Genomic DNA, 23,762 nt, shown 5'->3' on the forward strand with positions numbered 1-23,762 from the left:
GAAGAGGTAGGCAATGGTCAGAGAAACCTGGTAGCAGGTGCTTCAAAGCCTGTGCTAGAGGACCCAGTGGGCAGGAGAGGCCCAGGGGTGGGTAAGAGCCAGGACTTGGGAATCAGACTGGCTTGGTTTAGTCCCAGCTCTGCTGAGCTGCTCCCCTCTACCAGTCTCCATTTCCTCATCTGTAATATGGGAAAAATAACAGTGCCTACCTCTTAGGACTGTGGTAAAAATCCATAGAGCTAAAACTTGTAACATATGAGATGCATCATAAGGCCTTAGTAAGGGGTGGCCAGGATCAGTATTCTTATTAATATCTAAGAAATATGGCCGGGCACAGTGGCTCACACCTGTAATCCCGGCACTTTCGGAGGCCGAGGCAAGTGGATCACCTGAGGTCGGGAGTTCAAGACCAGCCTGACCAACATGGAGAAACCCCATCTGTACTAAAAATACAAAATTAGCCAGGTGTGGTGGCGCATGCCTGTAATCCCAGCTACTCGGGAGGCTGAGGTAGGAGAATTGCTTGAACCCAGGAGGCGGAGGTTGCATTAAGCCGAGATTGAGCCATTGCACTCCAGCCTGGGCAACAAGAGCAAAATTCTGTCTCAAAAAAAAAACACAAAAAAAAAGAAAGAAAAAAGAAATATGAGGCTAATGTGTCAGGTCCCATAAAACTCTCCAGTCTTGGGCTGTTTTGGGATTGGTCCCTGCTTGGATAAAGACTTGCCGGGAGGGATGGAGTTTGGCAGGGAGGCAGCATGGGAGCTCGCAAGCCCCCTCTTGACCTCTCCTGCCCCAGTCAGCCTCCGGGCACTGTCCTGCTGCTGATCCCTGATGCAGCCCTTCCCCAGGCCAGCAAGGCCAGAGCCCCAGTCCACACCGGGCCTGATGACTGCTTTTCAGAGGACGATGTGTTTCTGGCCTCAGAGGAGGAGAGACGGGAGTACGTGCTCAACGACAGCGGCATCATCTTCCGAGGCGTGGAGAAGCACATACGAGCCCAGGGCTGGAACTACGGGCAGGTCTCCAGGGGCACAGGCCAGACAGGGACGTGGGCTGGGGCATGGGGAGGTCGGTGGGACTGGAGTCCCTCTATCTGCTCACTCTTCTCAGGAGGGACAAAGGGGGACTCACTCCTAGAGAAAATCCACTCGTTCATTCATTCATCTACTATTCATTGGGCCAGGGCATGCGCTGCATCCTGGGGAAGGGGAATTGCTTTGGACACGGTATGGACACAGAATAGGTCGGTATTGTTGTGGAAAAATGAACAGCTCTGATCAGTGGTTTTCAAGCTCAAGCATACATCAGAATCCCAGGAGGGATGGCATGCTGGACCCCACCCCCAGAGCTGCCTACTGAGTAGGTCTCGGGCAGGGCCTGAGAATGTGCATTTCTAACCAGTTCCCAGGTGATGCTGATGCTGCTGGTCTGGGACCATGCTCTGAGAGCCACTGGCTTAGATAAGTAGTTCCAATACCAGGTGCAAGAGGGGAAGGAAAAAGAATGATAGGGATGGAAGCAAAGGGAGTTCAGAAGAGGGTGAAAGGAACCTCCACCTCGGCCATTGTGGAGGCTTGCATGATATTGGGGTTGGGTCTCTACAGTGAGTCAGGATCTGCCCAGGCATAGGGAAGAGAGGCAGAGCCACATGGAGGTGTGAAGTAGGGAGTCCTGAGTCTGCTAGAGGAGTTCTGTCTGCCTGAGCTCCAGGTGCCCAGCGGAAGGAAGACTGGACTTGACTGTCAGGCTAAGGAGTCACGCACTGCCCTGCAGGCCGGGGGTTTAAAGCATTCGGGATTCGGGTGCTGGACAGGGAAGATATAGGGAAGAGTTTAGGGTCCATCTAAGGGGTAGCCACTACTCATTACCCACTTTTTGTTGCCAGACCTTGCAAATTATCAGTGACCAGAAACCTAAATGTGTATGCAAACATCCCCCAGTTTTTAAATATTGTTAACTAATTCAAATGTGTTTGAAAACATCATGTAGACCAAACGAGCGTATCAGTGAGGTAGATGTGGCTCAAGAGCCATCGATTTTAGCCCAGACTTTACTGTGGGTAGTAGGGAGCCATGGGAGGTTGTTGAGCAGGGGAGACGTGTGATTAAGGCTGAGGTTCTGATTCCCCAGGTGACTCTCTGAGGAAGGGTTTCCAAGACTAGCGGGTGCTCTGTGCTGCCCCTGGTGGTTGGAAGGGGCAGCAAACTGCCCTGCACAGATGGGGTGACTGACCGGGTGAGGGCTGTGGGAGGGCCTGGAACATGGGTGACTGAGCACAGCCTCTAAGCACAGCCTCTCTGGGGAGCAGTTTGAGGAGGACATCCTGAACATCTGCCTCTCCATCCTGGATCGAAGCCCCGGTCACCAAAACAACCCAGCCACCGACGTGTCCTGCCGCCACGACCCCATCTACGTCACCAGGGTCATCAGTGCCATGGTGAGAAGCCCTTTCATCCCTGCACATGTACTTCCTCAAGGATCCCCCAGCCAACCCTGGGGCCACACCCTGTGATTCTTCCCATCACCCCTTGTTTTAATTCGCTGTTGTTGCACAACCAACCACCCCAAAACTCAGTGGTGTAAAACAACCCTTTATTATGCTTACAGTTCTTTAGACGAGGAATTTGGGCAGGGCGCCATAAGAATGGTTTGTCTCTGCTCCAAGATGCTTCTTCTGGGGGTGTCTTAATGGCTGCATATGTCTGGGATGGTTTGACAGGACCTGTGTCTGGGGCTTTGGTTCTGGTAGTCGGCAGTTCCTAGGTTGTCGTCCATGTCATGTCTCCTGGAACTGGAACATCCAGGATGGCCTCCTCACCCTCATGTCAGGCCCTGGGCTGGGGTGGCTGTAGCAGCTGGGACCCACCAGTCATCACTCTTTCCACACAGCCTTTCCATGTGGCTATCTTGGGCTTCCTCACAATATGGCAGTCTCATGCATAGCAATGGCTCCCTCACCCCCACCTCCCTGCCCCAAGCAATGCTTCCAAAAAAGAGGAAGTAGAAACTCCCAGTCTTATAAGGCCTAGACCCAGAAACTGGCACAGCATCACTTCCACCATAGTCAGTGGTCAAAGTAGTCACAGGCCAGCCCAGACTTAAGAGGACCCCTCCTCTTGAGTGGGACATAGACCCACCTCTCCATGGGAGGTATGACAACTTTAACCTATCACAGGCCTCAGGCCATGGTGTTTCCTCCAGAAAGATGTCTGCAGGGCCCACCAGCTCCCTCTACCACATGCAGGTATTAAGGTCAGTGGGTGGTATCTGAGATTCCAAAATTGCACAAAGCTATATTTCTCCTATTTGATACTCTCAATTCCTCAAGACCTCAGAGAGCAGTTGGAGCACAGAGAATTAACATGAGTGACAATCCCAAACAGCAGAGCATCACAGCCCTGAGGACGGTGAAAGTCCTGAACTCTAGGCTCCCGAGTCCAAGTCCTAGACTCATGGATCACCACTTGGACTAACTTGCTGTGTGATTTGGGCAGGTCCCTGAATGCTTCTGAAGCTCAGTTTTCACATCTGAAAAAAAAAAAAAAAGAAAAAGGATAAATAATCAAGCCCACATTGTAAACTTCAACAGGTTAATATAGTGTCCACAAAATTCTTGGCATAGTGGTGTCTGGCACACAATAAGCGTTGAATAAATGTTAGCTGTCCCTATAATTATTATGCCAACAGTTCCCCAAAACAGATCATTTAACATAAGAAATGCTCTGAAGTTGTAATGATTTTTACAACACAGTATCCAAATGGAAGATAATTGAAAATGACAAGTGCTACCAAAAAGTAGGTATTTTAAGGCAACAGATGCCCCTAATTTTCAGGCAGTTAAAAAGCAAGAGTGACCCTGATTGACCTGGTGGTCCAAAGTTGGAGAAGATTTTACCACGATGCGGTTCTTGAGGTAGGAAGCCCTGTCTGGTGGTGGACTCGTGCCCTCCTCTGCCCAGGTGAACAGCAACAATGACCGAGGTGTGGTGCAAGGACACTGGCAGGGCAAGTACGACGGCGGCACCAGCCCGCTGCACTGGCGTGGCAGCGTGGCCATTCTGCAGAAGTGGCTCAAGGGCAGGTACAAGCCAGTCAAGTACGGCCAGTGCTGGGTCTTCGCGGGAGTCATGTGCACAGGTACCCTGGGAGAGAAGGGCCCCTCCCCCAGCCTCCTCTATCTAAATGTATTTACATATATTTGCATATGCTGCAACCCATCTTCATTGATGGATTCATTGAGGGGGAGAACCAAGTCTGGCTAATGAAGAGAGAAGCCAGAGAATTTATTTCCTTCACATCAGATCTTTTATTTTGAAAGAGTTACCTACCTCCCTCTGTCTCTCATTCATTGAGTACCTTGGGCGAGCCCTGTGGCTCCCTCGGCCTCCAGTCCCCTCAGGAAGATGAGTGGGCTCTATCAGGTGGCTTCCAAGTTCCTGCCAGCCTCAAAGCCTGTCTGCTCACATGAGGTGGCAGCAGCATCTCCTGAAGTCCTTGAGAGAATATGCAGGAGATGGTGGCATTTCTGAGAGTGGAGATGGGAGTCTCAGCCCCAGAACCTGCTGAAGTAGACAGACAGACAAAGATGGGGGGCGGAAGGCTTTGGCCACAGATAAGCCAGGGCACCTGTGGAAACCAGGCCCCTCCCTCAGGGGCCGGGGTCCCGCCTGCTCCGAGCCTCCCAGTCTCTGCTCTGCAGTCCTCAGGTGCTTGGGGATAGCCACACGGGTCGTGTCCAACTTCAACTCAGCCCACGACACAGACCAGAACCTGAGTGTGGACAAATACGTAGACTCCTTCGGGCGGACCCTGGAGGACCTGACAGAAGACAGCATGTGGTAGGTCCTGCCCCCAGCCCAGGCCCAAGGGCTCCGGAAGCCCTGCAGGTGGAGTAAGGCGTCATCTTCCATAACACCACCAGGGAGCGGCAGGCCCAGAGCCCAGTTCTCCTGAGTCTGAGCCGGCTCTGGAGGCAGCGAGAGGCGCCCTGCGGATAGAGTGGTACCTCTTCCAAGATGTAAGGTCTGAGGTCAAGAGATGTAGACTCAGAGGTCAGGAGGGGCCTCAAGATTTGATTGCCTCGAATGCCTGGTTCTACTCTCTGGGAATCTGTGGCTTCCTGAGGTGGGGTGGGAACTCCATCCACACAGGTAACTCTGGATCAGGCTCCTGCTTCCGTATCAGCTGCGGTTCTCCGTGCTGTGTGTCTCAGGTGGGAAACAAACTCCTTCCTCAGTTAAAACAAAATTCTTCACATAAAGCTTTAAAAAATTCATTCTAGGCTGAGCGCAGTGGCTCACAACTGTAGCCCCAGCTACTCGGGAGGCTAAGGCAGGAGAATTGCTTGAACCCAGGAGGCAGAGGTTGCAGTGAGCTGAGATCACCCCATTCCACTCCACCCTGGTCAACATAGTGAAACCCCATCCCTACCAAAAATACAAAAATTAGCCAAGCGTGGTGGCAGACGCCTGTAGTCTCAGCTACTCTGGAGGCTGAGGCAGGAGAATCTCTTGAACCTGGGAGGCAGAGGTTGCCTCTGTGAGCCAAAATCACACCACTGTACTCCAGACTGGGCGACAGAGTGAGACTCCGTCTCAAAAACCAAAAAAAAAAAAAATCCTTCTAACTTAATTTTCTGAAATAGGAAATACATTTATGTGGTTTAATATTCGAAAAGTATAAAATGGGTTGCAGTGATGTCTCCCTCCCGCCCAGTTCCCCAGCCTCCCCATCCTCCTCCTGGAGGCAACATTATCACTGTCTTCTACATCTCCTATCAGAGAGATGCTCTGTAGACACGAGAACATACGTACCTGCAGTGCCTCCCTGCCTTTTCCCCACTTAAACAGTATTGGCAGCTTTATGTGATACTGTTCTTGCTGGAACATTTAACAATTCCACATCAATACACAAAGAGTTTTCCTTATTTTCCATAATATTTAAAGTAATAACGTAACACTCACCAAACACCTAGCCTGTGCCAGGTCTAGTTCTAAGTGCTGTATATAGATTAACTCGTGTATTTCTTCAAACAACCTGTGAATAAGTTAAGATCATTGATTCTATTTTGCAGATGATAAAACTGAAGCACAGAGAGGTTAAGTAACCCATCCAAGGCCACACAGCTAGTGAGTGGAAGCATAAGGGTATGAACCCAGTCGGCCTCTCAGTTACATGAAAAAGCCATTGTTCATCTAACCATCCCATATGAAATGGACATTTCAGTTGCCTCAGTTAAAAATAAGTTTGTTTTTACAAACAACGCTTCAGTGAATAACCTTGTTCAAATGTCTGTTCACATGTGTGCAAGTCTGCCACTCAAAGCCAACTTTCTAAAGATTAGGAGAGACGGCCGGGCGCGGTGGCTCATGCCTGTAATCCCAACACTTTGGGAAGCGGAGGCTGACAGATCACTTGAGGTCAGGAGTTTGAGACCAGCCTGGCCAACACAGTGAAACCCCATCTGTACTAAAAATAAAAAATAGCCGGGTGTGGTGTCACACGTCTATAATCCCAGCTACTGGGGAGGCTGAGGCGTGAGAATTGCTTGAACCTGGGAAGCAGAGGTTGCAGTAAGCTGAGATTGCACCATTGCACTCCAGCCTAGGGGACAGAGCAAGACTCTATCTCAAAATAAATAAATAAATAAAAATTAAAAAATACAGATTAGGAGAGACGGTGAAGAGAACACAACACAGAGACACAGAGACCCTTGTATCCTTGTTCCCCAGGGGAGCCTGCCAGGAACCCTTCCCAAGCTGGCCTCCAGCTCAGCCCATCTCTGCTCCCCTTGGTCTCTCCTCTTTTTTGGTTCTCTTAATTCCCTGGAAGCCCAAAATACTCACATTCTTCTCTTTTCTTCATGCAGAAAGCACAGACACTTCATTTTGATGTTGAGGACTCTGTCATCACCCAGGTTATCAGGGTCCCACTTTTAATCCCCAAATGCTAATCAAGATACTTTCCCCCAAAAAAGACAGTTGCCTGCCAAAGAGGAGTTCTGAGGCCGGCTGTAAAGATGCCAAGACAGGCAAACCAGGAATCAGGTTTCTCTCTGCTCCTTTCTTTCTGCAAGACCTTGAGCAAGTGATATCTTGTTTCCTACTCATATTCTCATCTTTAACACAGGGAATTAAAAATAAGGCTGGAATTACCAGGGTCTATAGAGCTCTGCATAATCAGAACCCTACCTACCCTCTCTGCTGGCCATATCCCAGAGATACTTAAATACTTTCTGTTCCTTGAACACACTAGGCTTTTTCTCGTCTCACTCAGGACCTTTGCACATGCTGTTCCTTCTGCCTGGAATATTATTCCTTCACTCTTCCTATAGCTTATTCTTCCTCACTTAAGTCTCATCTTCAATGTCATTTACCTAGAGTAGGTCTATAGGGGTTGTTCTCTAGCTCAAGCCCCTCTTTATCTTCATAATATTTATTGTCACTTGCATTTCTTTATCTGCTGACTTAGCTTTGCCTGTCTCCTTTGTTAGAATGTAAGCAGCAGGAGAGTAAGGATCTTCTGTCTTAGTTGCAGTACCTTGAACAACAGGTTCTTGATAAATATACATACACATCTATATACACACATACACATATATACAAACATATATGAATGCCGTGTGCTCATTAGTGTGGTTGAATGAATGATTCACAAGATGCAGCCACAGTTCTTGTGCAGAGTAGGGCGCCCAGGGCCTGCCTTTCAGTAGGATCTTCCCTTCCTGTGCCCTCACTCTAGGCAGCTTCACCCATCCTCTCTCTGTGACAGGAATTTCCATGTCTGGAATGAGAGCTGGTTTGCCCGGCAGGACCTAGGCCCCTCTTACAATGGCTGGCAGGTTCTGGATGCCACCCCCCAGGAGGAGAGTGAAGGTATGCTCAACTGGGTGGGGTAGGTTCCAGATCCCTGCTTTTTCCTTACCCATGCTGCTCAGGCCCACCCCTCCTGCCCAGGTGTGTTCCGGTGCGGCCCAGCCTCAGTCACTGCCATCCGCGAGGGCGATGTGCACCTGGCCCACGATGGCCCCTTCGTGTTTGCGGAGGTCAACGCCGACTACATCACCTGGCTGTGGCATGAGGATGAGAGCCGAGAGCGTGTATACTCGAACACAAAGAAGATTGGGAGATGCATCAGCACCAAGGCAGTAGGCAGCGACTCCCGCGTGGACATCACCGACCTCTACAAGTATCCGGAAGGTAAGGGCCACATGGCAGCCTTTATTACCTTTATTACCTTCCCCAGGATGGCCCATGTGCTGCAGAGATCCCACTGCGGGTAGCCTGGGGTCAGGCCCCGCCCCAGGTATATGATGCTGACAGCAGCTTCCATGCACATTGTCTCTGTGCTCTGAGCCAAGTGCCTTTATTTAGGCTACATTAATAACTTCCTCTGTTTGCTAAGCACTTCTTCTGCCTTAGAAGATTTCCCGCCGGGCGCGGTGGCTCAAGCCTGTAATCCCAGCACTTTGGGAGGCCGAGACGGGCGGATCACGAGGTCAGGAGATCGAGACCATCCTGGCTAACACGGTGAAACTCCGTCTCTACTAAAAAAATACAAAAAAACTAGCTGGGCGAGGTGGCGGGCGCCTGTAGTCCCAGCTACACAGGAGGCTGAGGCAGGAGAATGCCGTAAACCTGGGAGGCGGAGCTTGCAGTGAGCTGAGATCCGGCCACTGCACTCCAGCCCGGGCGACAGAGCAAGACTCCGTCTCAAAAAAAAAAAAAAAAAAAAAAAGATTTCCCATATGTAATAATAATAGCTACATTTCCTTGAACACTTGCCATATACCAGGCACTGCATTAGGTATGTTCACATACAATAATAATCACTACTAGTAATAATGGTGATAGTAGCAGGTATTATTTATTGAACACCTAGGACAAATGCATGGCACAGGCCCAATTCAGACTAATAATAATACCATCTCCTGTTTAGCATCTGCCAGGGCCTGTGCCATGATACCAATTTATGGCCACTGGTTTATTGAAGAGCCCTTACTTGTTAGGCTACAAAAACAAAACAGTTGTATTTTTTCTTACAGCTGCTTCCAACTATACACTTTAAAAATCTCCCTTTCCCACTGTGTAACAGTTTCCTTAGCAATGTTATGATCTGATTAACATATTTTCAACCATTTCTGCTTGTTAAAGCCATGTCACCAAGTAATTACGACTTCAAGCTCAAACTTGAATTAGACCCTGTCTCCTCCTGTGCCCTGAGCACAAGCTACAGCAATGACCCTGGAAGATTGCTAAAGAGGAGACACAGTCTGCTCTGAACACCTCCTCACCTCCCTTTTCTACTCTCTAGCATCATATTTTACAGCTCTGGTTGCACATTTTTTTTTCCTTTGAGATGGAGTCTCCCTCTTGTTGCCCAGACTGGAATGCAATGATATGATCTCAACTCACTGCAACCTACGCCTCTTGGGTTCAAACGATTTTTCTGCCTCATCCTCCCAAGTAGCTGGGATTACAGGAGCCCACCACCATGCCCGGCTAATTTTTGTATTTTTAGTAGACATGGGGTTTCACCATGTTGGGCAGGTTGCCCTTGAACTCCTGACCTCAGGTGATCTGCCCACCTCGGCCTCCCAAAGTGGTGGGATTATAGATGTGAGCCACTGCACCCGACCCCTGGTTGCACATTTGAATTATCCAGGGAGCTGTTTCAGTTATGTATCTTAAACAATAATTACTTATGTGGTCACTTCTGTGGGTCAGCAATTTGGGCTGTGCTCAGCTGGGATGGTTCATCTCCAGGTGGTGTTGGCTGGGATCTCACATATGTCTGTCACATGGGACTGCTGAGATGGCTGGGTCTGTGTTCCCACTTGGCCTCTCTTGTCCCAACAGGCCAGCCCTTGCTATTGTCCCAACAGCAGCAACATTCCCAGAAGGTGAGAGATGAAGCTGTGAAGTTTCTAGAGGCCTGGCTCAGAATGTGCACCATGTCATTTCTGCCACATTCTATTGGTCAAAGCAATTCATGAGCCCAATCTAGATTCAAGGGGTGGGAAGTTGCAAGGCATTATGGCAATTTTAAATCTACCTCAGCAGTCCAGATTGCACCCCTGACTAATTGAATCATAGTCTCTACAGGATGTGGTTCTGGCATTGGGACTTTTTAAAGCTCCCAGGTGGTCTCTAGTGTGCTACCAATGCTGAGAGCACTGTTAGGCTAAGGGGGAGAAAAAGAGGAGAGAAGAGAGCAGATGCCTTTGTCTTAACTGGGTGAGGATTCAGTGCCGACTAAGTGGGCGGGTACTGCTGCCCTAGTTTCCTATCTATGCTTGCTGAGGACAGATGGTGGCTCCATCACAACCTGCTGCCATCAAGGCTAATTCCTGTGCTGTTCCTGTAGACACTGCTGATTTCTTGTGCTATTTGGGCTTCTTTCTGATGCATGGTGACTTTTGTCCCCAAGTTCTGCCGAGGTTTTACAAGGCTGTGGTGCCCCACCCTAACTTCCACTGTCTCCCACTCCAAGGCTGGGAACTGAAACCTGACACTTGTGGGTAGGAGGAGCAGTCTTGACTGGCTGTCTCCCACCTGCTGTCTCTCTTCAGTTCTCTTCTCCCTGCTCACGTAGTACACGGCTTAGTAAGTAAGACGGGATGAACAGATCTCCCACAGGGAGGGGAATACCAACTTCCCTTTCTGTAGGCACCCACAATCTTGATCAGCCAGTCATTTCTTGCTGAAGATACCCCCAAACCTTAACGCTGATTCTTTTAAACACCTACACACACCCCCAACTCACACTTTAGCTCCTATCTTCAGGAACATGGCACTTTCTTGACTGTCAAAGACATCTTCCACTTTAGCCATCTTCTTACTGTCTTGGGGTGGGCTATGGATGAGGGGAGTATGTGGTAAGGCCTCTTCTGAGCTGGCACCTCTCTGATAAGACCTACAGATTGATGGCTGGGTCCCTTCTGCTGGGAGCTTCTGGAACTTAGAATGAGGGGTCTAGCCTGGGCAACATGGCAAAACCCCATCTCTACAAAAAATACAAAAGAATTAGCCAGGCATGGTGGCATGTGCCTGTAGTCCCAGCTACTCAGGAGGCTCCAGTGGGAGGATTGCTTGATTCTGGGAAGCAGAGGTTGCAGTGATACAAGATTGTGCCACTGCACTCCAGCCTGAGCAACACAGTGAGTCCCAGTCTCAAAAGAACAAAACAAAACAAAACAAACAAACAAAACAAAACAAAAAAACATGAGATCTGTGGGTCTTTTGTCCTAAGATTTAACCATGACCAGCTGGGTGCAGTGGCTCGTACCTGTAATCCCAGCACTTTGGGAGGCCGAGGCAGGCAGATCACCTGAGGTCTGGAGTTCTAGACCAGCCTGGCCAACATGGCGAAACCCCATCTCTACTAAAAATACAAAATTAGCCAGGCATGGTGGCACATGCCTGTATTCCCAGCTACTTGGGAAGCTGCGGCAGGAGAATCGCTTGAACTTGGGGGGCAGAGGTTGCAGTGAGCCAAGATCGTGCCACTGTGCTCCAGCCTGGGCAACAAGAGCAAAACTCCATCTCAAAAAAAAAAAAAAGCCACAGGAGAAATTAACATCCTGTTACATGATGACAGTGATGGCAATCACTGTCACTGAGCGCCTGCTGTGGGCTGGCCATTTCCACAAGTTATGTAGTTATTTTATGTAACAAATGTTTACAAAGCCCTTACCATGAGCTTTTAAGTGAGACACAGATACAGCGTTTATTTTACAGAGGAGAAGACAGAGGTACAGAGAGGCAAGTTGACCCAGCCAGAGAACATAGCTAGTAAGGGAGAACTCCCCTGCAGAATCCAGAGCCCATGCTCCTCACTCTGCACTGCACTGCCACTGTTTAATTATACTATTGTTTACTATTTATTGACCACCTACTGTGGGCAACGTGATTTCACATCTAGGTTAACAAAAATAATAATAATAGTATCTAGAACTTGCTAAGCACAATGGTAAGCAATGTCCATGCATTACTTCATTTAGCATTTATTTTATTTTATTTTTTATTGTTTTTATTGTTTTTTTGAGACGGAGTCTCGCTCTGCTGCCCAGGTTGGAGTACAGTGGCTGGATCTCAGCTCACTGCAAGCTCCACCTCCCAGGTTTATGCCATTCTGCCTCAGCCTCCCAAGTAGCTGGAACTACAGGCGCCCGCCACGTCGCCCGGCTAGTTTTTTTTTTTTTTTGTATTTTTTAGTAGAGACGGGGTTTCACCGTGTTAGCCAGGATGGTCTTGATCTCCTGACCTCGTGATTCACCCGTCTCAGCTTCCCAAAGTGATGGCATTACAGGCTTGAGCCACCACGCCCGGCCTTAATATTTATTTTAAAATCGTTTTATGAACCAGGCGTGGTGGCTCACACCTGTAATCCCAGCACTTTGGGAGGTCACAGTGGGTAGATCACCTGAGGTCAGGAGTTCAAGACTAGCCTAGCTAACATGGCGAAACCCCATCTCTATTAAAAATACAAAAATTAGCAGGGCGCGGTGGTGGTTGCCTGTAGTCCCAGCTGCTTGGGAGGCTGAAGCAAGAGAATTGCTTGATCTCAGGAGGCGGAGGTTGCAGTGAGCCAAGATTACGTCACTACACCCCAGCCTACAGAGCGAGACTCCATCTTAAAAAATAAAAAAGTCATTTTATGGATAATCAAACTGAGGCACAGGGAGGTTAAGTAACTTCTCCAAGTTTTCAAAGCCCCAGAGGAGCTGGAGTTCTAATGAGGCAGTCTAGTCTCAGGGCCTCTGCCCTCCTCGCTATGCTAGACTGCCCCTCTTCGCTGAGTGGCCTCGGTGTGCCATACACCACGCTAGGCTTTTTTCATGTGCTCCCAAAGTAGAGAGCCTCCTGAGTGCCAGGCATGATTCAGAGGCAAGGGGACAAAGAGAGGTCCCCAGAGAACACACCACATGGTGAGCTGACAACACGGAACAATTCAGAGTGACTGCCACTGTACTGGGGTGTCCAGAGGCTAAAGGAGCAGAGGGGAGGAGTCTCTAACTCAGCCAGGGCAGAAGGTATCAGGAAAAGCAGCCTATGGGAGGGAATGCTGAAGGGAGTAAGATTCAGCCAGGAGATGAAAGGTTGAGAAGGCATTCCAGGAAGACAGGGTCCAGCCGGATTCCAGACTCATGCTGGGCAATACTGCTCATGGAAGCCAAGACATCCTTGACTTGCATGAGCAGTATTCTACAGATGAAATGACAGGGGCTTGTGCCTCTCTGAGTCATGAGCCCTTGCTCTCTGTGGAACCAGGACACATGCTAGAGCACAAAGATTCAGAGCCCCTGGGTACAACGTGCTTTGCCCATACTCCTAAGATAGCCTGGAGACTAAGCAAACAGAGAATGAACCTTCCAAGCAAAGAAAATACAAAGTCAAGATCTTAGTTGGTAAGGCTGGTACCAGCAGCCAACAGGGAAGCAAGGCTGGTGCACCTGTCCAGCCTTCAGCTTCTGGTCCTGTGTATTAGTTTCCTGGGCCTGCCATAATAAATTACCACAAACTTGGGTGACTTAAAACATCAGAAATTTATTATGTCACAGTCTGGAGGCCAGAAGTCCAAAGTCAAGGTGCTGGCTGGGCCATGCTCCATCCAGAGGCTCTAGGAGAGATTCTTTCCTTGACTCTTCTAACTTCTGGTGGCTCAGGCATTCCTTGGCCTGTAGTCACATCACTCCTATCTCTGCCTCCACCTTCTCATGGCCTTCTTTCCTCCTATGTGTTTCAAATTCCTATCTCCTTTCTCTTACAAGGACAAAAGTCATTGGATTTAGAACCTACCCTAAATCCAGGATGATCTTATCCCAAGATCTTGAATTATATCTTCAAAAATCCTATTCATAGATTATATTCACACATACCAGGAGTTAGGACTTGGGCATATTGTTGAGGAGGACATTGTTCAACTGACTGCAGCCTGTGTGGGAAGACCAAGCACCTGCTGCCCAGGGCCTGGATGGCCAAGCAGACAGGAAATAGTGAGTGCAGTGGCTGTGGGGCTACAGCTGCTGAGAGGTTGATGCAGAGACCCTGTGACCAGCCCAGGACACTTTCCTTCCACACTCTCTATCTGTCTCCCAGCCATTCTGCTCTCTGCCTTTCTGCTGTGCCTTTCTCTCTCCTCCCTTCTTGCATTTAGTGGGCACCCCCAAATACCAGGTGGGAGGGTGGACAGGAAGCACAGGAAAGCAGATAACCCCAATGCAGTGTGATGAGGTCAGGCTGCCGAGGTACAGAATGATCAGGTTACAGCAGCAGGGAGGACAGTGCTTGTTCAGGTAACAGCAAGAGGGAAAGGTCATTAGCAGCTCTTTTATACCTAAAGGACTTGGCACAAGACGCTTTCTTTGCCTGGGAAGGACCTGCTGACTTCACCCCAAACTTTTGCCTGGCCAGGGGTCTCAGCACCCTATTGACTTCCTTCTAAGCACATATCACAACTTAATGTTTGCTTGAATCTTTATTGTCTACCTAGAACTCTCCTAGACTGAGAGTTCTAGGATGGCGGGGAGCCTGACTGTTTTGTTCACTGCTTTATCCCCAACCCCTACAGCAGCATCAACCGCATAGTAAGTGCTCAGTACAGATCCATGGAATGAATGAATTGGGGCCAACAACATATGAAGGGCTTTTAATGTCATAAGGAGTTTGAGCTGTATCAAAAAGGGCCTTGCTTTGTTGATTGTAGGACTGGCTTATGTGAAGCTACAGGACATGTAAGCTACATTTTCACATTGTTTTCTATTAGCATGTGTTTATTGAGCACTTACCGGGCGCCAGCCAACCAGTGAGCAAAATGCATACGATCTTTATCTTAAAGAAGCTGACATTCTAGTGGGGCAGGTAAAAGTAAACAAATAAGTAAAACGACTAGTATTTCAGTTAGTGATAAGTATTCTGGGGGAAAATAAAGAAAGGAAAGAGTTTAGGGACTGGTTGAGAGGAAGCGAGCATTTGTCATTTAAAATCAGGTGGACACTAACAGACACCTATAGAAGATTCCACATTATAGCAGCAACATATACACATTCTTGGAAAGTACAAGGGTAGCATTATCTAGAATTGACCATATGTTCAGCCATAAAATAAGCCTCCGTAAACTCAAGAAGATTGAAATCATACAAAGTGTATAATCTTATTGCAATAGAATTCAATTAGAAATCAGTATCAGAAAATAATTTGATACATTTATAATATGTGAAAATTAAACAACACATACATCTAAATATCCAATGAGCCAAAGGAAAAATCACAAGTCAAATTAGAAAATACTTTGCAGTGAAAGAAAATGAAAACACAATGTGCCCAAATTTATAAGATGCAGCTAAAGCAGTACACAGAGGGAAATTTATAGCCATAAAAACCTATATTAAAGAAGAAAGATTTCAAACCAATAGCCTAATCTTCTACCTTAAGAACCTACAAAAATGGCTCACACCTATAATCCCAACACTTTGGGAGACTGAGGTGGACAGATTACCTGAGGTCAGGAGTTCGAGACTAGCCTGGCCAACATTAGGAAACCCTGTCTCTACTAAAAATGCAAAAATTATTTGGGTATGGGGGCATGCACCTGTAGTCCCAGCTACTCGGGAGGCTGAGGCAGGAGAATCACTTGAACCCGGGAGGCGGAGGTTGCAGTGAGCCTAGATCAGGCCCCTGCACTCCAGCCTGGGCCACAAAAAAAAACAACTCTGTCTAAAAAAAAACAAAAAACAAACAAACAAACAAACAAACCTAGAAAAAGAAGAGCAAAGTAAACCCCTAAAAAAGCAGAAAGAGAAAACAAGAAAGATTAAAGTGGAAATAAATGTAAATGAAATAAAGAGCAGAAAAATCATTAAAGAAAATCAACAAAACCAGTTGATTCTTTGAAAAGATTGACAAAATTGATAAACCTTTAGCTAGACTAAGAGAAGAATCAAATTACTAAAATTAGAGAGGACATCACTACCAACCCTACAAAAATGAAAAGAATTATAAAGAATGTGGTTTTTAAAGAAAAGTATTTGGTTATCATCCCCAGTTCCTGACACACAGCTCCTAAAACCCTTGGAGTCTTCAGAATGAGAAGAGCATCAGCTGTAGTATGTTAGTGAGATGACTATGTGCACCTAGATCACTTTCAGCATGGGGCTGGTTGCCTGAAAAATCAAGACATGATTAGGGATTTGGGACTTTAAACCCCACCTCTGACCTCCAGGGAGGGGAGAGAGGCTGAAGATTGAGTTAATCACCAAATGCCTATGATTTAATCAGTCATGCCTGTGTAATGAAACTCTGAACTGTTTTTCTGAGTTCTGTGAACCATGCTAACAAATTATCAAACCTAAGGCTATGGGCAGTTGTGATAACCCCAAATCTGTAGCAAAGTTAGACAGAAGTGTGAGTAACCCTGGGTAACCAATACTTGTGACTGGAGTCTGAAGTCTCAGTCTTGTGGGACTGAGCCTTTAAACCTGTGGAGTCTGATGCTAACTCCAGGTAGTTAGTGAATGGAATGGAATGGAATGGAATGGAATGGAATGGAATGGAATGGAATGGAAGGAGACCCAGTTGGTGTCCAGAGAGTTGGAGAATTGGTTAGTATGAAAACCCCACACACATTTGGAGTCAGAATTGCTATAATTAATGACAGTTTATTAGGGGATACTATGAGCAACTGTATGACAATATATTAGATAACTTTAGATTAAATGGGTAAATTTCTAGAAAGACACAACTTACCAAAACTATCTGAAAAAGAAATAGAAAATCTGAATAGATTCACAACAAGTAAAGAACTAGTAACAGTTCATACTGAACTACTAATATGAAAACTTCCCACAAAGAAATAATCAGGCCAGGCCGGGCGCGGTGGCTCACGCCTGTAATCCCTGCACTTTGGGAGGCCGAGGCGGGAGGATCACGAGGTCAGGAGATCGAGACCATCCTGGCTAACAAGGTGAAACCCCGTCTCTACTAAAATACAAAGAATTAGCCGGGCGCGGTGGCGGGGCGCCTGTAATCCCAGCTACTCGGGAGGCTGAGGCAGGAGAATGGCGCGAACCCGGGAGGCGGAGCTTGCAGTGAGCCGAGATGGTGCCACTGCACTCCAGCCTGGGGGACAGAGTGAAGACTCCGCCTCAAACACAAAAAAAAAAAAAAAAAAAAAAAAAGAAATAATCAGGCCCAGATTATGTCACTGGTGAATTCTACCAAATATTAAAAGAACTAATATCAATTATTCATGAATTATTCCAAAAATTAGAAAATGAGGGAATACTTCTCAACTCATTCTATGAAGTCAGTATTATCCTGATACCAAAACCAGATGACAACGTCAGAAGAAAAGAAAACTATATATCTATCTCCCTTATGAATGTGAAAGCAAAAATCAATAATGAAAGCAAAAATTCATGAATATGAAATGAATTCAGTTGACTGATAAACTGAATTCAGCAACATATAAAAAAGATTATATGCTATGAGTAAGTGGGATTTATCCCAGTAATGCAAGATGGGTTTAACATTGAAAATCAGCTAATATAATACACTGTATCAATAGAAAAAAGGACAAAACCACATGATCATCTCAATAGATGCAGAAAAATCATTTGACAAATTCTCATACCCCTTTATGATTAAAAAGAAAAAACACTCAGCAAATTAAGAATAGAAGTAGTCACCCATAAAAAAGCCACAGCTAAAATGATATTTAATAGTGAAAGGTTGAACACTTGCACCCCAAAATCAAGGGCAAGACCAAGATATCCTCTTTTGCCACATTATTCATCATTTTGATGGAAGTGCTAACCAAGGAAATTAAGCAAGAAAAAGAAATAGATATCTTTTTAAAAATTGTGTTGGGAAAACTGGATATCTATGTACAAAAGACTGAAGTTAGACTCTTGCATTATATAGAAAAATTAACTGAAAATAAATCAAAGGTCTAAACGTGAGAGCTAAAATTATAAAACTCTTAGAAAAAAACATAGGAGAAAAATTTCATGATGTTGGATTTGGCACTGATGTCTTGAATATGTTGCCAAAAGCATAGGCAACAACAAAAAATATATAAATTGGACTACATCAAAATTTAAAATGTCAGTTCATCGAAGGATACATTCAAGAGAATGAAAAGGCAGTTCAGAGAATGAGAGGAAATATTTGCAAATCATATTTCTGATAGGGGACTACTATCCAGAATATATTAAAAACTCCTGTAACTCAACAACAAAAACCAAATAACTTAATTTAAAAATAGGCAAAGGGCTTGAGTAGCCATTCTCCAGAGAAGATATACAAATGTCCAATAAACACATAAAAAGATGTTCAAAATCACTGATCTTTAGGGAAATGCAAATTAAATCCGCAATGAAGTACCACCTCATATCTACTAAGATGGCTACTATCAAATAAAAAAAGTGTTGGAAGGAATGTGGAGAGAGTGGAATTGGTGGGAGTTGAGAATGTAAAATGGTGCTGCCACTGTGGAAAATAATATGGCTATTTCTCAAAATATCAAAAATAGAATTATCATACAATACAGCAATTTAACTTCTGGGTATATACCCAAAAGAATTGAAAGCAGGACCTTGAAGAGATATTTGTACACCCATGTTCAGAGCAGCATTATTCAAAGTAGCCAAAACATCTACGGCCATACCACCCTGAATGCACCCAATCTCATCAAAATGGCCAAAAGGTGAAAGCAACCCAAGTGTCCATCATTGAATGAATGAACAAACAAAATGTGGTATATACATACAATGGAATATTATTTAGCCTTAAAAAGAAAGAAAATACCAGCAAATGCTGGAACACAGATGAAACTTGAGGACATTATGCTAAGTGAAATAAGTCAGACATAAAAGAACAAATATTCTATGATGCTGCTTATATCTATGAAGTACCTAGAGTAGACAGACTCATAGAGACAGAAAGTAGAATGGTGGTTGCCAGGAGCTAAGATCTGGGGAGAATGGGCATTATTGTTTAATAGGTACAGAGTTTCAATCAAGATGAAAAGAGCTCTGGATAGATGGCAGTGATGGTTACACAACAATAAGAATGTACTTAATGACACTGAAGTGTACAATTAAAAATGGTTAAGATGGTAAATTTTATGTTATGTGTATTTTATCACAATTTTTAAAATAAAAAGAAAGAAGAGAAAAGAAGAGAGGGAGGGAGAGAGGGAGAGAAAGAAGAAATGGAAATAGAGAAATTTCCAAATTAGAAAGATATAAAACTATTTCTATTTGCACACAACATAATCTTGTATATATAAAATCCTAAGGAATCCATTAAAAAGCTATTAGAAATGATAAACAAGTTCAGCAAGTTTGCAGAACACAAGATCAATATATAAAAATTAATCATATTTCTAGATACTAGCAATGAATAATCCAAAAATGAAATTAAGAAAATAAATCCGTTTACAATAGTATCAAAAAGAATAAAATACTTAGGAATAAATTCAACAAAAGAAGAGCAAGACTTATATGCTAAAACTACAAAACATTGTTGAAAGAAATTAATGATATAAATAAATGAAAAGGCATCCCATTTTCGGATTGAAAGGGTTTATATTGTTAAAATTGCAAGACTCTCAAAATTGATCTACAGACTCGACAAAATCCTATCAAAGTTACAGTTGAGTTTTTTCCCCAAAATTAGCAACCTGATCATTAAATTCATTTGGAAACGTAAGGGGACCCCAAATAGCCCAAACAGTCTTGAAAAAGAAGTTGGAGGGCACATACTTCCCAAATTCAAAACTTACTGCAGCCAGGCATGGTGGCTTATGTCTGTGATCCCAGCACTTTAGGACGCTAAGTCAGGAGACTCCCTCCAGGTCAGGAAATCTCCTTTCAGGCCAGCTGGGCAACATGGAAGACCTCATCTCTACAAAAAATTTTAAAAATTAGCAGAGTGTGGTGGCATGGCTACCAGCTACTCAGGAGGCTGAGGTGGGAGGATTGCTTGAGCCTGGGAGGTTGCGGTTGCAATGAGCCATGATTGTACCACTGTACTCCAGCCTGGGTGACAGAGTGAGATTCTGTCTCAACAATAAACAGACAAACAAAAATTACAACAAATATACAGTTACCCCGACAGTGTGATACTGGCATGAGAATGGACATATAGATCAAAGAAATTGAACTGAGAGTCCAAAAATAAGCCCTAAAAATTATGTTCAATTGATTCTACAAGAGTGTCAAGACAATTCAATGGAGAAAGAATAAGAATAGTCTTTTCAGCTAATGGTGTTGGGACCACTGTATATCCACATGCAAAAGAATGAAGTTGTTATACCCCACTGGTCACATGAAAAATTTTAAAAAGGAAAAGAAAAAGAATGAAGTTGGCCTCCTATCTCACACGATACACAAAAATTCCTCAAAATGCTTTATAGACTTATATGTTAGAGCTAAAACTATAAAATTTTTGGAAGAAAATGTAGGAGTAAATCTTCATAATCTTGGATTAGACCAAGCCTTTTCAGATACAACACCAAAAGCACAAGTAACAAGGGAGAAAATTGGACTTTATCAAAGTTAGAAACTTGTCCTGCAAACAGTACCATCAGGAAAGTGGAAAGATAGCCCATGGAATAGGAGAGAATATTTGCAAATCATGTATTGAATGGATAAAGTACTCTTACCTAGGGAAAAAAAAAATATATATATATATATATATATATATATATATATATGTAACTCTTAAAACTCAACCATTAAAAAAATAATTTAAGAGCACTGGAAAGGCCAAGTGTTTCCCCTGCCTTGGCCTCTCAAGGTGCTAGGATTACAGGCATGAGTCACCATGCTTGGCCCATCCTATTACCTTGAGAGGCCAAGGCAGGAGGAGCACTTGAGGTTAGGAGTTCAAGACCAGCTGGGCAACATAGCAAGACTCCATCTCTACAAAATAAATAAATAAATAATCCAATTTTAACATGGCAAAGGAAGTGAATGAACATCTCCCCAAGGACCATATATAAATGGCCAATAAGCACAGAAAAAGATGCTTAACATCATTAAGTCATTAGGAACATGCATGTCAAAACCACAATGAGATGCCACTTCACATCCACTAGATCTACTGTCATCAAAAAGACAGACAATTAGTGTTGGTGAAGATGTGGAGAAATTGAAACACTCATACATTGCTGGTGGGAATTTACAATTGCGCAGCCACTTTGGGAAACACTTTGACAGTTTCTCAAAATGTTAAACGTGGTGTTACTGTGACCCGGCAATTGCACTCCCAGCTACATGTCCAAGAGAAATGAAAACAAACACCCACACAAAAACTTTACATGAATATTTATAGAAACATTATTTAAAATAGATAAAAAGTAGAAACAGCCCAAGTACCCATCAATGATAAATAAAATGTATATCCATCTGATGGAATCCTAGTCAGAAATGAAAAGGAATTCAGTACTGATACATGCTACAACATGAACAAACCTTGAAAACATTATGTTAAGTGGAAAAAATTTCACAAAAGACCCCATGTTGTATGATTCCCTTTATATGAAATGTCCAGAATAGGCAAATTGTGAATTAAAGTAGTGGTTGCCTAGGGCTGGGGTTGGGGTGGGGAGGAATGGGAAGTGACTCCTGATGGTTACAGAATTTTTTTAGGGGAAGTGACCAAAACGTTCAAAAATTAGATTGTGGTGATGGGTGCACAGTTCTGTGAACATACTAAGAAACATTGAATTGCACTCTTAAAATGGGTGAATTGTATGTCATGGAATTGTATCTCAATAAAGTTGTTTAAAAAAATCAGGTGGTCAGAGAAGGCCTCCATGAGAAGGTGGCATTAAATTCTTTGGCAGGGAAATGAAACATTTTCATAGTAAAAAATATATTGTGCAGTAGCAGAGTTCACATACATTTAAATAATAAAACATGGAGTGTTAAAGAACCTTGGTGTCCACAGCAACACCAAGCAATCACCAAGTGATCTGTCCAGGGTCACACAGTATCAGGGTACCTTTTGGGGAGAGTGGTGTGAAGACCACATGCCGCAGGTTTCAGGTAGGGAAGGGGAACCACCAGAATTGGATTTTGGAATCATCAGAGTGGAAATAGAACTGGAACGGGATGGATCCTACATTCCCAGGAAGGGAGCGGACGTTCTTGATTGTCATGCTCAGTGCCTTGCCTGTGGGCCTCTTGTCCCCACTTTACAGAGAGGAAAACTGAAGCTTGCAGGAACAGAGTAATGAAAACAGTGATAAAATTCACACGCTGACCTCATGGTGAGGTTGTTTGTATGGTGGTCTGATGGGGGAAGAGAGATGAGAGAAGAGGACAAATTCCAGAGCCTAAGGAGGATGTTCAGCAGGACCTGGTGAGGGCTCTGTTGTGAGTGATGAAGGTGAGAGAAGAGTCAAGAACACCCCCAGGCTTCTGGCTTGTACATCTGGGCTCATGGCTGCACCATTGGCTGGGATGGGGAATGATGCTGGGCAGTTGGTGGGTTTGGTTGGATTTGAGGCACCTGTGGGACGCCTGGGGGGTGCTGTCCAGTTCTTCGTATTGTTCTGGAGCTCAAAAGAGAGGTCTGTGCTAGCAGCGGGGAAAGTGGTGTATCGGGGGCCCTAAACTCACATGTCTACAGGAGCCCCACAGATAGAACCCTGTGAGTGAGAATTACGGGGTGAAGATCATGGACAACCAGAGAGTACGTTCCCTCTAGGGGGCGCTGCTATTGCTCAACTCTACACTGATTTAGGGCATGCAGGCTTAGCCCAGGAGGGTTCCTGGCATCACCCAGGAAAGAATTCAAGGATGTGCCAGTGGTGTTAGCAACTTTTCTTAAAGGAGCAGTGTGCAGCAACAGCGAAGGTGATGCTCCTTGTGGGCCAGGGCTACCACATAGGCAGTATGCCCAGCATAGCAGCTCTGGGTGACAGAGTGAGATCCTGTCTCAAAAACAGACAGACAAAAAGTACTACAAATATACAGAAACTCAGACGGTGTGATATTGGCATGAGAATGGACATACAAATCAAAGCAATTGAACTGAGAGTCCAAAAATGAGCCCTTATAATTATGTTCAATTGATTTCTACAAGAGTGTCAAGACAATTCAATGGAGAAAGAATAAAAATAGTCTTTTCAGCAAATGGTGTTGGAACCGCTGTATATCCACATGCAAAAGAATGAAGTTGTTATACCCTACAGTTTTGTAGTCATATTTATACTCAGTTTTAATTATGTGCAAATTAAAGGGCAGATTATGCAGAAACTTTTAGGAAAAGGGTGGAACTTCCAGGTGATTGCCTTGAAAAGGGGTAGTAGGTTCTGGGTGTTGCGATAGCACTGGTGGGCGTGTCTTATAGAGAAGTACTTTTGCCTCCTCCCTGTTTCCATTCATCTTTAATCTAGCCCTGAGTTTGAGCCCCAACTCCGGAGTCAAGTCCCGCCTCCTGCCTCAAGACCATTATTGCCATGTAGAGAGTGGTAAGGGAGCATAAATGGAATTTGGAGCTTTACTGCCTGGTTCAAGTCCCAGCTCCCCCACTTAACACATAAGCTGTGTGATTGAGGAGTTACTTTACTTCTTTCTCTGTGTCTTGGCTTCCTCGTCTGTTAAATGTAGGTCATAATAATACCTCTGTAGTACCTCCTAGAGAAAAAAAACACAGCACCAAGTGCTATAGTACACATAGCAAATCTGCAAAAGTGCTAGCTATCATTACTATATGAGGCTTTTGACCCAGCTGTCAGAGAAGCTG

The 23,762-nt window shown here is 44.9% G+C and overlaps 1 protein-coding gene across 2 annotated transcripts in view; it reads left to right on the plus strand.

The window, feature by feature from the left end:
* The window catches only part of TGM6 (transglutaminase 6), a 54,709-nt gene that overhangs the window by 15,275 nt on the left and 15,672 nt on the right, over window positions 1-23,762 (plus strand). For both annotated transcript variants that reach the window (XM_025399234.1, XM_025399235.1), the window contains exons 4-9: window positions 904-1,022; window positions 2,312-2,440; window positions 3,963-4,140; window positions 4,703-4,841; window positions 7,774-7,877; window positions 7,959-8,201. In XM_025399234.1, the coding sequence (XP_025255019.1) occupies window positions 904-1,022; window positions 2,312-2,440; window positions 3,963-4,140; window positions 4,703-4,841; window positions 7,774-7,877; window positions 7,959-8,201 (912 nt within the window). The remainder of the gene's footprint in view (window positions 1-903; window positions 1,023-2,311; window positions 2,441-3,962; window positions 4,141-4,702; window positions 4,842-7,773; window positions 7,878-7,958; window positions 8,202-23,762) is intronic.

Source organism: Theropithecus gelada, chromosome 10 (assembly GCF_003255815.1).
Source record: "Theropithecus gelada isolate Dixy chromosome 10, Tgel_1.0, whole genome shotgun sequence".
Lineage (NCBI taxonomy): Eukaryota > Metazoa > Chordata > Mammalia > Primates > Cercopithecidae > Theropithecus > Theropithecus gelada.